Below are 14,169 nucleotides of genomic sequence, written 5' to 3' on the forward strand. Positions count from 1 at the left end.
TGGATCTTCACAGATAGCTGCCTCCATTCCTCTATCAGAGACTTTATCCTTATTTATACACATATCATCTTATTTGATGCATCATGGTGCTATTCAGCTTCTAATGACACTATTGTATTATTAGTTTTACCACTTTATTTGAGGTTTTTTTTGTGTATATTACCTATCTCCTATTTGTTAGATTAACAATTTCACATATTTATTGCTATCTATAATATTGGGGTTAATATACACTCTTTCGCTGCTATTATTTATTCACGAGACCACCTTAGTAGCAATGTTCCATCTAATTTTTTTTCATTATGTGCAAAATTTTTTTTCTGTGTGCAGGCTTTATACCGCTTGTGTGCGGCATTGAGCATAGACACACACACACACACACACACATATATATATATACAAACACACACACGTATATATATATATATATATATATATATATATATGTGTGTGTGTATGTGTGTGTGTATATATATATATATAAATATTTATACACACACACACATATATATATATATATATACAAACACACACACGTATATATATATATATATATATATGTGTGTGTGTGTGTGTATGTATGTGTGTGTGTATATATATATATATATATATATATATATATATATATATATATATATAAATGTGTGTGTGTGTATATATATATATAAATATTTATACACACACACACACAGCTAAGTAATAGATTAAATACACCCTCATGTAAAAGCAGCAATATCATTACACAGACTACAGATATTATTGCTCAAACTGTCAGATTGTGACACAGAGAAGCCTCAGTCTCCTGCATAGCCTCCTCAGATGCCTAGACCAGCTTGTGAGCATTATTTAACCCTATGCCTGCCAAAAAGGGCTACAGTGAGTGCATTGTAAAGGAATACACACACTGTAATCCTCTCTGGTAGCCAAGGGGTTAAATAGTGATCTACATGTTTTGTTTTAGTTTGGGGTTTTTTTCCCGTTCAAATAATCCTGTATTGCAAAAAAAACCCATAAATAAGTTCTAAGGCATTGTGCACTTTTTTCATGACCCTGTGTGAATTTATGCTTATCCTCTAACTTTCAGCTGATACACACTGTAAGACTTACGGCAGAAGATCTCCAGCCCTCACCTACTCGGCTGCTTCAGTGTCTGCTGTACGGAGGAGTTGGGCTGCACTTCTTCCTGAGTCTGACATTCTTTGTTTTATTGGAAGTGCTTATTGCCTGCTGCCCTCCTTGTTTGAATTCTCCCATCTCCCGGTCTCTGACAGCGCTGTGTGATTTATGCACACAGCTGTCAGTCAGGCTTAGGTCCTTCCCCTTCCGTGTAGCACAGGAAACAGATCAAATTGTGCTACACCGGAGGCACTGTTTATTTGTGTGCTCTGCCATGCCGTTTTCCTGGAGGCCATCAGTAATTAAATAATAAAAAAAATTACTTTCCACATTCCTCCTATTTTGCACGGCCTGATGTACTGCCTGCGCTACACAGAGAGGGAAGATGCGCGGCCGCGCACCTTAGAGAGAACATTGCTTAGTAGTAACAACTACTTAGTTTTATTTTACACATTGTCCCTACATTATTACCATTTATCCCTAGTAGAGTATACTAGGTCTATGATCTCCAAATATATTTTTTTGGCCTGTTTGGACTCTAGCTACTATCTTTGACTGTATTAAGGCGCCCCCTCTCTGTTTGTTGTCCTAAGATAAATATATACAATATACATTTAAAACTTTATAATATAAAGTGCCAAACATAGCTGAGTGTCTTAAAAAATGATATATACTTACCAGAACACCCATCCACATACAGCAGACGGCCAAACCAGTACTGAAACATATCAGCAGAGGTAATGGTAGAGCAGTATAATGTCGATCTGTAAAGGGAGGCAGCAGATAAATCCCTGCGACCGATTTACAGAGAGCCTTAGAATAGATTTCCCATAGGTGAAAACATGGCATCATCAGGCAATACTCGCTTCACATCCCTCAAACACTGTACGTTGAGAGGAACTGGGCTTCAATATGCTTAGAAGCGCCTATCACAGAAGAAAATCAAGCACAACTGGCTTCACCACCTCCACAAGGAGGCAAAGTTTGTAAAACTAAGGTATGAGTGAGGTGGGAGGTGTATTTATAGGCATTTTGAGGTTTGGGAAACTTTGCCCCCTCCTGGTAGGAATGTATCTCACATACGTCACTAGCTCATGGACTTCTTAACACCTACATGAAAGAAAATTGACATTAAACACTAAATACATTTTATAAGCATAATATTTAGGTTATTCCCTCTAGTCATGTGTGCAGCCATGTTGAAATTGTTCATTACATTCCAGTGCTGATGTGTTTGCACATGTGCAGCAACCCACCTTCAGATACCTGCAGTGCAACCTAGGTTCCATAATGGCAGCACCAATGATCAGAGGAAGGTGGATGAGAATTGTAAACCACACTAAGGAAATATTAATAAATAAAAAAAAAACCCATCCCCTAAGCAACCACATATATTCCAATAATTCTCAATCATTCACTATAATAAAACATAACTTTTACTCCCAATATTAAATAAAAATATGTGTACACAAATATCCCTCTGAAAGATCAGAGATATGCCATTAAAAAGCAATCAATATGCACTAGACATTTCTTCTTTCCTTGTGTTCTCCTGTATGTGTCTGTATGTATATATGTATTCTCAGGCTAATGATGGCTTTGCTTTGATCCTTTTAGCATTTGTTTAATGTTTAAATATTCTGACTTTTATACTTGCAATTTAAACAGTAAGAAACAGAAGGTTGCTGCTTCTACGATCACAGGAAGAGCATAAATCACTAATTAATTTTGTAGTTCATACACAAATTGAAATTAACAATTATATGCAATAATATGTCACAATAAATATAATTGATGTATTACAGGGAAATTGAAGGGTTAATATTATTAGAAGGTACTGATTAAGCAAGATTTTAATTTATAGATAACTATCCGGGATGTGTAAGGGTTAACCAAATTCCACAATGTCATATATCCTATGCTCCAGTACATAATTAAGAAAAGCTATAGGACAGAGTATACATCAACTCCCCATTAAATACTTTTATCCACTATGAGTGGCAGCACATGAACAAGGAGATAAAGAACCATTTGGAGAAAGGCGGAAACATTTGACATGAAAGCCTCCTTCCTCATGCTCAGTGTCCCTTCAGTTTTTACATTTGGCCTCGTGAAGAGAGAATATGAAGAAAGAGAAGCAATGTTAGAGACAAGGAAGCCCTGCTCAAAACATTAAGGGGATGTAATAGTTATATTAAAACATTATAACGGCATATGAAGCAGGAGCAATTCATGCCAAATGGCCCCAGTAACAAAGCAGCGCAAATAATCTTTAGTGTGGAATGCATAATAATGTGTCTAATAGAACAAAGGCCAAAGATGATCTAGCCATCCTACTCTGACTGTCATGTGACAGAAAAATGTCACATCTGCTGACTATCGCCTAGATTACGAGTCTTGCGTTATGAGCTGTGAGGTGCTACCGTGCAGTTTTTTCTCACCGCTCACTTACCTGCAGCGCTGGTAATACGGGTTTTTACAAACCCAGCGTTAAAAGGTAAGAAGTGAGCGTAGAGCAAAATTTTGCTCCATACCGCACTCCAGTACCAGCGCTGCTTAAGTCAGCGGTGAGCTGGTCATACGTGCTCGTGCACGATTTCCCCATAGACATCAATGGGGAGAGCCGGCTGAGAAAAAGTCTAACACCTGCAATAAAGCAGTGTAAAACTCAGTAAAGCAGCCCCATTGATTCCTATGGAGAAACACATTTTATGTTTACACCTAACACCCTAACATGAACCCCGAGTCTAAACACCCCTAATCTTACACTTATTAACCCCTAATCTGCCGCCCCCGACATCTACATTATATTTATTAACCCCTAATCTGCCGCTCCGGACATCGCCACCACCTACATTATACTTATTAACCCCAAATCTGCTGCCCCCAACATCGCCGACACCTACATTATATTTATTAACCCCTAATCTCCGGATGTCTTGAAGATGGAGCCGCTCCGCGTCGGAAGGATGAAGATAGAAGATGCTGTCTGGATGAAGACTTCTGCCCGTCTGGAGGACCACTTCTGCCCGCTTCGTTGAGGACATCTTGCCGATTGGATGAAGACTTCTCCCGGTAAGTGAATCTTCAGGGGTTAGTGTTAGGATTTTTAAGGGTGTATTGGGTGGGTTTATTTTTTAGGTTAGGGCTTTGGGCAGCAATAGAGCTAAATGCCCTTTTAAGGGCAATGCCCAACCAAATGCCCTTTTCAGGGCAATGGGGAGCTTAGGTTTTTTTAAGTTAGGCTTTTATTTGGGGGTTTGGTTGTGTGGGTGGTGGGTTTTACTGTTGGGGGGGTTGTTTGTATTTTTTTTTTTTTTACAGGTACAAAGAGCTGATTTCTTTGGGGCAATGCCCCGCAAAAGGCCCTTTTTTAAGGGCTATTGGTAGTTTAGTTTAGGCTAGGTTTTTTTTTTATTTTGGGTGGGCTTTTTTTTATTTTGATAGGGCTCTTACATAAGGTATAATTAGTTTAAAGATCTGTTTAAAGATCTGTAATTTGTTTTTTATTTTCTGTAATTTAGTGTTTGTTTTTTTGGTGTTTGAGCTAAATTAATTTAATTGTATTTAATGTAAGTAATTAATTTAATTGTAGTGTAGTGTTAGGTGTTATTGTAACATAGGTTGGGTTTTATTTTACAGGTCAATTTGTATTAATTTTAGCTAGGTAGTTATTAAATAGTTATTTAGTAACTATTCTACCTAGTTAAAATAAATACAAACTTGCCTGTAAAATAGAAATAAACCCTAAGCTAGCTACAATGTAACTATTAGTTATATTGTAGTTAGCTTAGGATTTATTTTATAGGTAAGTACAGGTGGCCCTCGGTTTACAACGGTTCAATTTGCACCGTTTCAGAATAACTTTTTTTTTCAGTCATGTGACTGCTATTGAAAAGCATTGAGAAGTAGTGCATTGATTAAAATAGACAGTAGGTGGAGCTGTCCGCTTGTGTTGCAGCAAAGATATGCAAGCTAAGCAAGCTGAAAGTAATCATTTTAACCAGACCTGAGCTATCGAGCAGATTTCAAAGGAACAAGATCTTCCCGTCTATAAATCAGTCCAGATTGGAAATCATAGAAAGAACTGTTTGCAGAAAAATGCAAGTAAAGTCTGTGTTGTGTGATTATTTTATTAGGTTTATAAAGCTGTTTAGCAAATGTTTGTGTTCATTTAACTTAGTTTAATTATATATTCTGTGTTGTGTGATTATTTTATTAGGTTTATAATGCTGTTTAGCATTTAAAGTCTTCATTTCAAAGCTTTAAAAACCAATGTATTAGGTCTTACTTATGACAATTTTGAGAGGGGCCTGGAACCTAACTCCCTCACTTCCCATTGACTTCATTATAAACTGGGTTTCAATTTACAACCATTCCTTCTGGAACCTAACCCCGGCGTAAACTGAGGGCTACCTGTATTTAGTTTTAAGTAGGAATAATTTAGTTAATGATAGTAATTTTATTTAGATTTATTTAAATTATATTTAAGTTAGGGGTTGTTAGGGTTAGACTTTTAGAGGTTTAAAGGGTTAATAAATTTAGAATAGTGGCGGTGACGTTGGGGACGCAGATTAGGGGTTAATAAATGTAGGTAGGTGGCGGATGTTGGGTGCAGCAAATTAGGGGTTAATAAATATAATGAAGGCTGCGGCGATGACCGGAGCGGAAGATTAGGGGTTAATAAGTATAATGTAGGTGGCGGCAATGTTAGGGGCAGCATATTAGGGGTTAATATTTAAACTAGTGTTTGCGAGGCGGGAGCGCGGCGGTTTAGGGGTTAATATGTTTATTATAGTGGTAGCGATGTCGGGAGCAGCAGATTAGGGGTTAATAATTTTATTATTTGCGATGCAGGAGGGCCTCGGTTTAGGGGTTAATAGGTAGTTTATGGGTGTTAGTGTACTTTGTAACACTTTAGTTATGAGTTTTATGCTACAGCGTTGCAGTGTAAAACTCATAACTACTGACTTTAAAATGCGTTATGAATCTTGTCGGTAGAGGCTGTACCGCTCACTTTTTGGCCTCCCAGGACAAACACGTAATACCAGCGCTATGAAAGTCCCATAGAAAAAAGGCTTTACAAACTTTACGTAAGTCGGTTTGCGGTAAGGCCAACAAAGTGTGCAGTACACCTATACCTGCAAGACTCATAATAGCAGCGGGCGTAAAAAAGCAGCGTCAGGACCTGTTAACGCTGCTTTTTTACCTTAACGCACAACTCATAATCTAGCCGCATGTATTTTGGATAAATGTCCTCTACAAGATTAGGAAATTTGGAAGTTCTCCTTCAGCATCTCAGACAAAAAATGAAAGACTAATCATTCACCAAGTAAGAAAGTGCCATAAAATGTGTGCCCATTTACATGTTTGTATTAAATTTTCTTTTTTATATGTACTGTGTGTGTTAATTTGCTATCTTTCTGGCATTCCTACTAGGTGTCTTTTAGTATTGCAGATCATGTTTTTCACAAGGACAAGTCAACATTGCTGGAGCATTGTTAAACTATATGCAACAAAAATTCACAGATTTGTGAACTGTATATACCTTTTTGGATCATCTCTGGCAGGATGGGCTGTGAAAATACCTTCGCTACCCTGAAGACCATCAGAGCATTCTTGGGACTAACAAGGTCTGTGCGCAGGGCCCGGTTTAAGAAACGAAGGAAGAGTTTGGTGTATATGAGTAGGTTCTCCTGTACGAAGGGTGCCCTGTAGGAAAGGAAATAATCTAGTCTGCAGCTGAACATCAACACCTAAAAACCCCAAAACTAGTTTTCTACTTGGTTACATTAATGTGTTTCTATGATAGCACATAACTATATATATATATTATTTATTTAATTTATTTATGAACCCCCCCCATTTTTTTAAATACATTTTTATTAGGTTTTTCAAATAATACAAAACAAAAAGAAGCATAGAATGACAATAACATATTACAATATGAGTATCATCAATTTTAAGATCAGCTTTTATCCTGTTCTTCGTTTCTTTTTTCTTTTCCTCAGCTTTTGTACAATGTAGATCATTGTACATCACAACATAATACTGTGATATAATTTATGCCAAGTACATTAACACCTGTAGATTTATATTATACAGTCCTAACAGGCGTATTTATTCCATCATATGTCTAACATCAACAGCTCTTGGCAGGGTTACATTGTATATTGTTTATCTACTAGTTCCCCCCCCCCCTCCATTTTTAACCGCATACAGGTCCGCAATGTTTATAAACTTATGTCCGTGGCCTCATTGCCTGTGGACTAAAGCCCAGATAGACACATATTATAATAGTGCTTGCTGCAGGAGGGTCTCAACAGTTGTAAATATGATTATTTGTTATAAACACGGTAAAGGTTTGGAAATTCCTAGCACTGTCCCCTGCTCACCATTTTTCAGGAACACTGCGATTCTGGTCACTAATGGCAGGGGTTGATCTTTCAGGCATGTATCGCCAGGGCTGCACATAGCTCAACCACATTTCCAGAACCTGCAGAGAAAGAAACAGATGATTTAAAGCTGCAGGCTGTGAAAAGGTTCCATCAAAATCAAGTCCAAAAAGAGAAAATGCTGCTGAAAACAAAACACACAAACAAAGCGTACCGCTCTAAAAGAGGCATCAAGAGGCCAGTGGCCAAAACAGTGCTGAAGAAATATATACAGCTTCTGTTGAACAAATCGTGGAATAACGACTCTATGAAGGAAAAGAAGAAAAAAATTAGGATAATTGGCAAAGCCAAACAGATCAGATACAATGTTTAAAAGACCACTATATACAGAAGACTTGAATAACTAACAAATACACAACACAAAGACAATGCAATGGCACTTTTAAATGAGCAGAATATTTTCTTGCAAATTTCAGTTAATCCAATTTTACCTCCCTTCTGTATCATGTGACAGCCATCAGCCAATCACAAAATGGTAGTTATATATATATACTGTGCACTTTTGCGCATGCTCAGTAGGATCTGGGATCTCAAAAAGTGTGCATGTTTTGATAATGGAAGAATATTGGAAAGTTTTTAAATTGCATGCTTTGACTGAATCTTGAAACTTTAATTTTTACTTCAGTGGCCCTTTAAATATGCTGTGCAGTAAGACAATTTATACAAAGCATATTAACAAAGGGGTAACAAAAAAGAGGGAACTTCCTGCTTTAATTAATATCCATTAATAAGTTAAAATGATACAAATATACAAGGCTATCAAGGCACAAATTATGTTGCAAGAGACACATTTCACCTCCTCACAAAACCCCAAATACTGGGACTCAGCTTTTCCAATACAATATCATGCATTTGACCAAAAGAAAAAAAGAGGAGTCTCTATTATATTGTATTCATCCCTTAACTTCCAATAAGAAGATTTATTAGAGACCCGGAGGGACGATTTATTATATTAAAAGGGAAGATTCGAGGCAACATTATAGTTATGGGAAATATATATGCCCAAAATGAAAACCAGGGAACATTTATAGCTAAAATAAGCAAACTGTTGACCTCTTGGAAAAGACATAAAATAATTCTAGGTGGGGACTTTAATTTAACTCTTAAAGGGACACTGAACCCAATTTTTTTCTTTTGTGATTCAGATAGAGCATGCAAATTTAAGCAATTTTCTAATTTACTCCTATTGTCAATTTTTCTTCGTTCTCTTGCTTTCTTTATTTGAAAAAGAAGGCATCTAAGCTATTTTTGGTTCAGAACCATAGAAAGCACATGTTTATTGGTGGGTGAATTTATCCACCAATCAGCAAGAACAACACAGTGTGTTCACCAAAAATGGTCCGGCATCTAAACTTACATTCTTGTATTTCAAATAAAGATACCAAGAGAATGAAGACAATTTGATAATAGGAGTAAATTAGAAAGTTGCTTAAAATTGCATGCTCTATCTGAATCACAAAAGAAAAAATTTGGGTTCAGTGTCCCTTTAATGAAAAAATGGATTGATCCCCTCCCACAAGCTCATTCTCAAAAAAGATCCTAAGTGACCTAATATTAGACCACAACCTAGTCGACATGTGGAGAATTCAGCTGCCCATAACTCCTACTCAAGGATTGATTATATACTAATTAGTCAAATACTATGTCCATTAATAATACATACTGATATAACCCAAACAACATGGTCAGACTATGCTATAGTGGAGGTGTCATTGGGTGGTCTTTTTGATCCATCTAGAGACAGATATTGGACCTTGGAAGGAATGACATACTATGTCAGAAACTAATACAGCAAATCAGACATTTTTGGTCTGAGAATAACATAAATTATGCTTACCTGATAATTTCCTTTTCTTTCGTTGGAAAGAGTCCACAGCTGCATTCATTACTTTTGGGAAAAAAAGAACCTGGCCACCAAGAGGAGGCAAAGGCACCCCAGCCAAAGGCTTAAAGACTTAAATACCTCCCCCACTTCCCTCATACCCAAGTCATTCTGTCAAAGAACAAGGAACAGTAGAAGAAATATCAGGGTAAAAAAAGGTGCCAGAAGAATAAAAAGACGCCCCACATAGAAAAAGGGTGGGGAGCTGTGGACTCTTTCTAACGGAAGAAAAGGAAATCAGGTAAGCATAATTTATGTTTTTCTTCCTAATTGGAAAGAGTCCACAGCTGCATTCATTACTTTTGGGAAAACAATACCCAAGCTAAAGAGGACACTGAATTCCAAAACGGGAGGGTACAAGTGAGGGCACCAAGCCAGAAACCACTACCCAACAAAAACCCTGCTTCGTCTGAAGCCGAGAAAACTTTGAAAAGGAAAAGCCCCAAGGGCACTGAACCGCAGATAGTCCAGAAGCCTAGCTAGAGGCCACAAAATTGGACTCAACTGAGCCAACAGTCCTCCAGGAGACACCGTCGCCCAACAGGCGGTCCCTCACCACTCACCCCTCACTAATAAGGGGAACACCAGCCTAAACCCCCCAAGGGATAAGGCAAGGAAGAACCGAAGGGGAACCGAAAGGTCACCACAAAATCCATAAAAGGAAAACCCCTAATAGCGAGCCCAGCTCACAAAGACCCAAATGGGTCCTGACAGACAAGGGGAGGCTATGCCCAGACCAAGCAGAAACCAGAGGTTTAGGACCGGGCCTCGAACAGAGAAAACTTTCTCTCAACATCGTGCAAAAGCACCGAAAAAGACAACTGAAGACAGAGTCTTCACCTCGTCAGAACTAAGAATACTATCATATTCAGACAAAAAAACTAAATTTATGCTTACCTGATAAATTACTTTCTTTTACGATATGACGAGTCCACGGATTTCATCCTTACTTGTGGTATATTAACCTCCTGTTAACAGGAAGTGGCAAAGAGCACCACAGCAGAGCTGTATATATATAGCCCCTCCCTTCCCCTCCACCCTCAGTCATTTGGCCGAAGGTATAGGAAGAGAAAAGAAAAGGCTAAAAAGGTGCAGAGGTGACTGAAGTTTACAAAAAAATATAAAGAAAAACTGTCTTAAAAAGAACAGGGTGGGCCGTGGACTCGTCATATCGTAAAAGAAATTAATTTATCAGGTAAGCATAAATTTAGTTTTCTTTTACAAAGATATGACGAGTCCACGGATTTCATCCTTACTTGTGGGAAACCAATACCAAAGCAATAGGACACGGATGAAAGGGAGGGACAAGACAGGAACCTAAACGGAAGGCACCACTGCTTGAAGAACCTTTCTCCCAAAGATAGCCTCAGAAGAAGCAAAAGTATCAAATTTGGAATATTTGGAAAAAGTGTGAAGGGATGACCAAGTCGCAGCCTTACAAATCTGTTCAACAGATGCATCGTTTTTAAAAGCCCATGTGAAAGCCACAGCCCTAGAAGAATGAGCCATAATTCTTTCAGGAGGCTGCTGTCCAGCAGTCTCATATGCCAGGCGGATGATACTTCTCAGCCAAAAAGAAAGAGAGGTAGCCGTAGCTTTCTAACCCTACGCTTTCCAGAATAAACAATGAATAATGAAGATGATTGACGGAAATCCTTAGTTGCCTGTAAGTAAAACTTTAAGGCACGGACCACGTCCAAGTTATGTAGCAGACACTCCTTCTTAGAAGAAGGATTAGGACACAAGGAAGGAACAACAATTTCCTGATTAATAGTCTTATTCGAAACAACCTTAGGAAGGAACCCAGGTTTACCACCTTATCAGAATGAAATATGAGATAAGGCGAATCACACTGTAATGCTGAAAGCTCAGAAACTCTTCGAGCAGAAGAAATAGCAACCAAAAACAGAACTTTCCAAGATAATAGTTTAATATCTATGGAATGCATAGGTTCAAACGGAACCCCTTGCAGAACTAGAAGAACTAAAATTATAAACTACAGGGAGGAGTAATAGGTCTAAATACAGGCTTAATTCTAGATAGAGTTTGACAAAAAGACTGAACATCTGATACATTTGCCATACAGAATTGACAAAGCTGAAATTTGTCCCTTTAAGGAACTTGCTGATAACCCTTTCTCCAACCCTTCTTGGAGAAAAGACAAAATCCTAGGAATCCTAACTTTACTCCATGAGTAACCCTTGGATTCACACCAATAAAGATATTTACGCCATATCTTATGATAGATTTTTCTAGTGACAGGCTTTCTAGCCTGTATCAAAGTATTGATAACTGAATCAGAGAATCCTTGCTTCGATAAAATCAAGCGTTCAATCTCCACGCAGTCAGTTGCAGAGAAATTAGATTTGGATGTTGGAAAGGACCTTGAATGAGAAGGTCCTGTCTCAACAGAAGTTTCCACGGTGGCAGAGAGGACATGTCCACTAGATCCGCATTCCAAGTCCTGCGTGGCCACGCAGGCGCTATCAGGATCACTGAAGCTCTCTCCTGTTTGATTCGAGCAATCACGCGTGGGAGGAGAGGAAACAACGGAAACACATAAGCTAGGCTGAACAACCAAGGTGCTGCCAAGGCATCTATCAGTTCGGCCTGAGGATCCCTTGACCGTGATCCATATCTTGGAAGCTTGCCATTCTGACGAGATGCCATCAAATCCAATTCCGGTCTGCCCCATCTGAGAATCAATGAGACAAATACCTTGAGGTGAAGTTCCCACTCCCCCGGATGAAAAGTCTGTCGACTTGGAAAATCTGCTTCCCAGTTCTCTACCCCTGGGATGTAGATCGCTGACAGATGACAAGAGTGGGCCTCTGCCCAACTGATTATCTTGGATACTTCTATCATCGCTAAGGAACTCCTTGTTCCCCCCCTGATTGACATATGCCACAAGTGAGGCCACACCTGAAGTGCATTGAATATTGCCTTCAGTTCCAAAATATTGATTGGAAGTAGAGACTCCACTTGAGCCCAAACACCCTGAGCCTTCAGGGAATTCCAAACTGCACCCCAGCCCAGAAGGCTGGCATCTGTTGTCACTATCACCCATGAGGGTCTGCGGGAAACAAGTCCCCTGACACAGATGATCCGGCGACAACCACCAAAGAAGAGAGTTTCTGGTCTCTTGATCCAGAATTATCTTGGGAGATAAATCTGCATAATCCCCATTCCACTGACCGAGCATGCACAGTTGCAGTGGTCTGAGATGAAAGTGAGCAAATGGAACGATGTCCATTGCCGCTACCATTAATCCGATTACCTCCATACACTTAGCCACTGATGGCCGAGGAATGGATAGAAGTGCTCGGCAAGTATTCAAAATCTTTGATTTTCTGACCTCCGTCAGAAATACTTTCATGGCTACCGAGTCTATCAGAGTTCCCAAGAAAGGAACCCTTGTCTGTGGAACAAGTCAACTCTTCTCTATGTTCACCTTCCAGCCGTGAGTTCTCAGAAAAAGACAACACTGTGTCCGTGTGAGATTTTGTCAGATGATATGTTGACGCCTGAATCAGAATATCGTCCAGATAAGGCACCACCTCTATCCCTTGCGGTCTGAGAACCGCCAAAAGAGACCCTAGAACCTTTGTGAAGATTCTGGGTGCTGTGGCCAACCCGAAAGGAAGAGCCACGAACTGATAATGTTTGTCCAAGAAGGCAAACCTTAGAAACCGATGATGATCTTTGTGGATTGGAATATGAAGGTAAGCATCCTTCAAATCCACAGTAGTCATATATTGACCCTCCTAGATCATTGGCAAAATCATTTGAATTGTCTGAACGTTCCCTCTTTTTTGGGGACCACAAATAGGTTTGAGTAAAACCCCTGTCCCTGTTCCAATTTTGGAACAGGACAGATTACTCCCATAGTAAAAATGTATTTTACACAGCTTAAGAACGCCTCTCTCTTTATCTGGTTTGCAGATAATTTTGAAAGATGAAATCTCCCTCTTGGGAGAAAATCCTTGAATTCCAATTGATAACCATGGGTCACTATTTCTAGTGCCCAGGAATCCAGAACATCTCTTGCCCAAGCCTGAGCAAAGAAAGAAAGTCTGCCCCCTACTAGATCTGGTCCCGGATCGGGGGCCACCCCTTCATGCTGTCTTAGGACCAGCAGTGATTTTTTTGGATTGTTTACCCTTATCCCAGTTCTGATTGGGTCTCCAGACTGACTTAGATTGGGAAAAATTCCCTTCCTACTTTGTGGAAGAAGAAGAAGAAGCGGGGGGTCCTCCTTTAAAGTTCAGAAAGGAAAGAAAATTATTCTGTTTACCCCTCATTTTAACCGACCTATCCTAAGGTAGGGCATGGCCCTTACCTCCTGTAATATCAGAAATGATCTCCTTCAATTCTAGCCCAAAAAGGGTCTTACCTTTAAAGGGAATAGCTAAAAGCTTATGTTTTGATGACACATCAGCAGACCAAGATTTGAGCCACAATGCTCTACGTGCAATAACAAATCCTGCATTTTTTGCAATTTAAAAAGCGGCATCAGTAATAAAAGAATTAGCTAGCTAAAGAGCCTTAATTCTATCTAGAATGTCATCTAATGGAGTTTCAACCTTAAGAGACTCTTCTAGAGTCTCAAACCAAAAAGCTGCGGCAGTAGTTACTGGAACAATGCAAGCCATAGGTTGTAAAAGAAATCCCTGATTAACAAATAATTTCTTTAGTAGACCCTCTAATTTCTTATCC

General features: G+C 39.0%; 1 protein-coding gene across 2 annotated transcripts in view; it reads right to left on the reverse strand.

Annotated features, from left to right (window-relative positions):
- SMPD4 (sphingomyelin phosphodiesterase 4) overlaps positions 1-14,169 on the reverse strand; it is a 130,514-nt gene that overhangs the window by 74,536 nt on the left and 41,809 nt on the right. For both annotated transcript variants that reach the window (XM_053701984.1, XM_053701983.1), the window contains 3 exons: positions 7,726-7,816; positions 7,512-7,612; positions 6,665-6,828 (listed from right to left, as the gene is read on the reverse strand). In XM_053701984.1, coding sequence (XP_053557959.1) covers positions 6,665-6,828; positions 7,512-7,612; positions 7,726-7,816 — 356 coding nt within the window. The remainder of the gene's footprint in view (positions 1-6,664; positions 6,829-7,511; positions 7,613-7,725; positions 7,817-14,169) is intronic.

This window comes from Bombina bombina, chromosome 2, assembly GCF_027579735.1.
Source record: "Bombina bombina isolate aBomBom1 chromosome 2, aBomBom1.pri, whole genome shotgun sequence".
Lineage (NCBI taxonomy): Eukaryota > Metazoa > Chordata > Amphibia > Anura > Bombinatoridae > Bombina > Bombina bombina.